We start from the raw sequence: 6,000 nt of genomic DNA on the forward strand, positions 1-6,000 counted from the left end.
CATGAAGCCTTCAAATGACTTCCATGTAGCAATGAACATTTTACTGTGCATAGTATAAAGTTGTGGGTGATCTAGGATAAAATCATCAGAATTCAGGGCAGTTGATGAAATCAACCTGTGCCGAGAGTTCCAGCTTTTATGTGCATTTACTGTGTCGTGAACAGTCAGTGCTGGGATGCCACGCCTAGGAAATGTGTGGGCAAACTCAAGGGTGTTGCAGTGAGTAAAGGCTGACTTACTTTGATGAAACTCCTCTGTCCATTTCAGGAGGAGGAGGCTCCAGGATGGGGACACTGAAGGGACATGAGAGTATTTTCTATGTTCATCTCACTCACGAACTGACAAGTCATTGGCATAGTAGGTCTATATAACCAGATAGGGCTGTAGGGAAGAACTGGGAAGACTGCACATTAGCACCACAAAATCAATGTCTTGGTAAAGTGAGAGATCCTCACTGCAGCATGGGGCCCCACATGCAAGTACCTGTTTTTCTCTGGGGATGCATATGTCTCTTCCTAAATGCATGTAACTATGTACATATTACCTTTCCTAGAAATATAATGGGTGGACATGAAAACATATTCCATGAAGTAGTTAAATGGCATTTGGGGTGTTTGATCAGATTCGAAGAAAGAGAGAAAGACTGCGCCTTATTTCCTTTACCTATATAAATTAAAATATTTCTCAGGGTGTGAATTACCTTTATTATTATCACAGCCTAGTGTAGGGGCAAAGGTTACATTGTTGAGCTGATAAAATTTTCTGGGGTTTATATTACATATTTAAGTAAAGTGAAAGAGGGGAAAGTATTTTCTTTCCCATTGACATAAAATGTGATTACTTGCTATCCTTGTGAAGTTATATCATCAGCCTCCTGGATAAGGCTGGCTAGTATGTCTTCAGATTAGATGCAAAACAATGGACACTCTTGTCTGTTCATTTCTTCCTGGGACTCTTTCCCATGAAAACGTATTCAGTAATTAAAAGAAATGGCATGTTATAAACTAATGGAAGCTTTACCCAGCATCAGTACCTATCAAAAAGCCAAGGGGGTATATTTCAGGGATTGTAGGGTCAGGATTTCCCGTAGTCAGTTCAGTAGTGCTGTTACTGCTTTTATTACATCCTCCCCCATCAGATATTTTCTTTTTCATGCAATTCACTCCGCAAGCAAACACCAAAAGTGGGGACACCTATTTAGCGAGCGAAAATATATTTAGAATACTTTGGCAAGTTATCTTTTAAAAATGTATTTCTCTTCTGAGCCACCTGCAGTATTGAGCTGAAGGCTTCAAAACATGAAAAATCCTACATTTTTTTTAAGATCCTGGGTTTAGGGCTTTTCTTTTAGATTGAAACATTGTCTGCCTAGAAAGTATTAATATTGAGTTAGATATCTAGGCTTTGGAATACAACGATTATAATGATACCAATCATTTATTAAGTGTGTATTGTCTCCTTGGTACCACATTGTGTCACTGATCCTCAGAACAGTTCTGCCAAGTCAGTGCTTTTAATCTCTCCCTTATGTAGTTAAGGAAACTAAGGCTTAGAAATAGAAGTAATTCTTCCAAGTTTATATTGCTGGTAAGAGAGGGAGAGGGTATTTCAACAAAGGCAAAGTGATGCAGCGTCCACACCCTTCACCACTGACTTATACCGTCCACTCAAGTTCATAATTTCATACTGGTTGTGTTGGGAAGTGTGCAGACTGACCCATTTTTGTGTGGAGGGTGGCGTGGAATCCCTGAGTAATTGACATCCTTGTCTTTGTGCCCGTAGGCGCCTGGGGAAGGTGCGTAGGAGACTGTGGACCCGGAGGAGTCCAGAGTCGTGCCCTGTGGTGTTTCCACTTGGAAGGGTGGACGAGTCACCTCTCTAACTGCGATGAGAACGGCAGGCCTCCAAAGGAAAGAAGCTGCTTCCGAGTCTGTGACTGGCACCGTGACCTCTTCCAGTGGGAGGTCTCTGACTGGCACCACTGCGTGCTCGCCCCTTCCAGCCTAGGCCGAGCCGCGCCTCGGCCCGCGGAGTGTGTGACAGCGCAGCATGGGTTACAGCACCGGGCTGCGCGCTGTATTCAGAAGTTGAACAGAACCGTGGTTGGAGATGAAATATGTGAACACTTTGCCCCCCGCCCCACCACAGAGCAAGCTTGCCTCGTCCCCTGCCCCCGGGATTGTGTTGTGTCTGAGTTCTCACAGTGGTCCGAGTGTAGGAAGGGATGTGAGAAGCAATTGCAGCACAGAACCCGGGCAGCCGTCGCTCCCCCTCTCTACGGCGGCTCTCAGTGTCCCAATCTGACCGAGTCGAGAGCCTGTGACGCTCCTGTTTCCTGTCCTCTTGGAGAAGAAGAATATACTTTTAGCCTTAAAGTTGGACCATGGAGTAAATGTAGACTGCCTCATCTTAAAGAAATTAACCTCAGCGGAAGAACTGTTCTGGATGTTAGCTCCGATTCAAAGGAGCGAGTCACCGTTAGAAATCAGAGTTACAAGCCACATCACTTTTCCAAGACCTGGGACTTAGAGATAGGTTATCAAACCCGGCAGGTGTGGTGTACCAGAAGTGACGGAAAAAATGCTATGTTAAGGTAGGAGGCCTTCAGTGTTTATATCTTTGCTTCACTTAGGTATTTTACAGTGTAATTTTGTAAGATTTCTTTATGATTTCCTACAAAGGGATAATTATAACCAGGTTGGGGATTGGGTTTTTAGAAGTTCAATTTAAGAAGTTTTCAGTTTCAATTATGAATACTTCAGAGTATAGACCAGGCAGGGCTCTGAATTCTTGCATAATTACTAGTATAGCTATATACAATAAAGCAAACATTTCCACATTTTATCCAAGTATAAACAAGTTTAAAAAAATTTTCACTGCAGTAATAAAAGACTAGACCTTTCTTTATAATCATAAAAATTCAAATTGACTCTCATACTTGGTATATAAATTATTCAAAAATTACCATGTTTCATAATGTTCATGTTTTTAATTTCTTAAAATGCTTATTTACTTTTGTGTGTGTGTGAGAGAGAGAGAGAGAGAGAGAGTGAGTGAGCATGAGTGGGGTAGAGGCAGAAATAGAGAGAGAGGGAGACACAGAATCTAAAGCAGGCTCCAGGCTCTGAGATGTCAGCACAGAGCCCGATGCGGGGCTTGTACTCATGTACTGTGAGATCATTACCTGAGCCCAAGTTGGGTGCTCAACTGACTATGCCACCAAGGCACCCTATATTCATGTTTTTGAAACTTGTTTTTATTTACTTTTGTTTTCATGATTAAGAAGGCTGTCTAACATTTTAGTTGTAGATATTTTTATGATAGTAATAATAGCAGTAAGTTAATCTAAGAATGCTTTCTTATGGCACCGATTTGAAAAAAAAATAGTGCCTTGCACAGCAATAATTAGAATTACAACCCCATAGAGGGGATGAACTAAAACTTTTAAAAAGAAAGTTAAGGCTATTAAGGCTTAGAAAATATTTGTAATTGTTTTACTTTAAATTGTAGTACAAGAAAATGATGACCTAAGTATATAGAAATATGCTCAAAGTAGCATTTGTTTAATTTTCCTCTGAATGTCTTAAACGGAGGCACTGGTATGTTACCAAGTTTTTCTAAACTTAAATGACTTTCAGTAGGACTTATATTACAAAACAGTGAATCACTCATCTCTAGAATTAATCATTATCATCAGTTACTGTTCTCTTAGAATCCACAGCTGGCTGGGAGAAGCTCAAAACACTACCTCTGCTATTCAAGAACAAAGTAATGTGATGATTGTTTTTTGTTTTTCATTTGACTTCACAAATGAGCATATTTCATCTTTGATGCTTCGTTCTGATTTATGCCATATGCAGTTGGCAAATCCATTGAAGAGTGATTTTCTGTCTTTTATTGCCTGCCTCTGTGAAGCCCAAAAGATTAAGCAGATGATTTGGGTGATTATTGTTTGAATGTGTATGTGGGATTCTGTAAAGACATTGTTTTCTTAATATTCCAGAGAATATTTTCAGTTTTAGTTTGCTAGTGTTTGCCATATTGTTGGGTTTTTTTTTCCTTTTTTTTTTTTTTTTCCTAATTAAGGGACTTTATTGTTTAGAGCAGTTTTGGATTTACAGAAAAAATACGTGGAAAATACAGTTTCCATATAGCTTCTCATCACTCCCCTCCACACATACCGTTTCATACACACATCTTGCATCAGTGTAATGCATTTGTTACAGTTTATGAACGAATATCAATATATTTTATAGTCCATCATTTATATTAGGATTCACTATGTTGTACATTCTGTGGGTTTGGAAAAATGTATAAGGATATGTGTCCATCATTACTGTATCGTATAGGACAGTTTCAGTGCCCTAAAATTCTGTGCTTCACATATCGATCCCACTTGTCCTCTCCCCAGTTCCCTGTCATTCAGGGATCTTTTTACTGATTGCATAATTTTATCTTTTCCCAAGTGTTATATAGTTGGAATGATACAGTTTATAGCTTTTTCTTATTGGCTTCTTTTGCTTAGCAATACGTATTTAAGATTCCTCCAAGTATGTTCATGGCTTGATAGCTCAGTTCTTTTCATCATTGAAGAATATTTGTTGGTTTACAAACTATCCCTGTACACACAGGGCAAAGAGAGACCAAAGAAAGAGGCAAGCCACTTCGACTGGTAGGTGGCAGTTTAGTAAGCAAGAGAACTTACTTATGAGGCTTGTCGTGGGTGCCTGTAAGACAAGTAGATCTCTGTACCCACCTACCAAATCTTAAAAGTTTACATAGAGGGCCTTAATTGGTTTCCTTCACATATACCATCTAGATGGTCTCAAAACACCTTACTCCTTTAAGGCCACTTAGAGCAGCTCCCACTGTGTACAGAGCATGCATTCCAAAGCGAAACAAGGGGGTGATAAGCCTCCAAATGCCCAAGTCTAGACTAACGGTCAACTGGCAGACACATCTTCTTGGTTTCCTCCTCCAACAGTGTCCTATTGTATGGATATATCACAGATTGTTATCCATTCACCTGTTGAAGGACACTTTGGCTGCTTCCAAGTTTTGGCAGTTATAAATAAAGCTTCTATAAACATTCATTTGTAGATTTTTATGTGAACATACATTTTCAACTCATTTGGAGAAATATCAGTGGGCGCATTCATACATATTATGAGAGTTTGTTTCGTTTTGTAAGAAACTTCCAGACTGTCTTCCAAAGTGGCTGTATCATTTTGTATTGCCACCAGCAATAAATGAGCATTGGGATTGCTTCACATTCTGGCCAGCATTTGCTATTGTCAGTAGTTTGGATTTTCACCATTTTTTAATAGGTGTGTTGTGGTATCTTATTTTAATTTGCAATTCCTTAATCACATGTGATGTTCAGCATCTTTTCATACGCTAAGATGCCATCTGTAGATCTTCCTTGATGAGGTGTCCCTTCAGATCTTTTGTCTACTTTTTGAGTTGTTTTCTTATGATTGAGCTTTACAAATTCTTTGTGTTTTGGATACCAGTCCTTTATCAGATACGTGTTTTGAAAATATTTCCTTCCAGTTGATGACCACCTTTTCATTCTCTCAACAGTGTCTTTCACAGAGAGGTTTTTGTCTTGTCTTGTTTTGTTTTTAATCTTAGTGACGTCCAACTTATCAATATCTCTTTCATGGATCATTCTTTGGCGTTGCATCTAAAACAACAAATTCTCTAAACATAAGATCAACTAGATTTTCTTTTTATTTAAATTTATATTTATTTATATATATTTATTTATATTTATATTTAAAATATAAAATAATATATTTTATATATTATTATCTAGCGGTTTTATAGTTTTACATTTTACATTAAAGTCGATGATTCAGTCTGAGTTAACTTTTGTGAAAGGAATAATGTTGGTGTCTGTATTCTTTTTTTTTGCATGTGGATGCCCAACTGTTCTAGTACCTTTTGTTAAAAAGACTCTCCTTTTTCTAATGAATTGCCTTTGCTCCTTTGCCAAAG

At 38.6% G+C, this 6,000-nt stretch overlaps 1 protein-coding gene across 1 annotated transcript in view; it reads left to right on the forward strand.

Moving 5' to 3' along the window:
• The window catches only part of LOC120225443 (thrombospondin type-1 domain-containing protein 7B-like), a gene marked incomplete at its 3' end in the record, with an annotated part of 160,853 nt that extends 158,260 nt beyond the window's left edge, over nt 1-2,593 (forward strand). Inside the window, exon 2 of the mRNA XM_039223642.1 lies at nt 1,783-2,593. Within this exon, the coding sequence (XP_039079573.1) occupies nt 1,783-2,593 (811 nt within the window). The remainder of the gene's footprint in view (nt 1-1,782) is intronic.
• Between the last annotated feature and the right edge of the window lie 3,407 nt (nt 2,594-6,000).

This window comes from Hyaena hyaena, unplaced genomic scaffold, assembly GCF_003009895.1.
Source record: "Hyaena hyaena isolate Hyena2069 unplaced genomic scaffold, ASM300989v1 scaffold_1407, whole genome shotgun sequence".
NCBI lineage: Eukaryota > Metazoa > Chordata > Mammalia > Carnivora > Hyaenidae > Hyaena > Hyaena hyaena.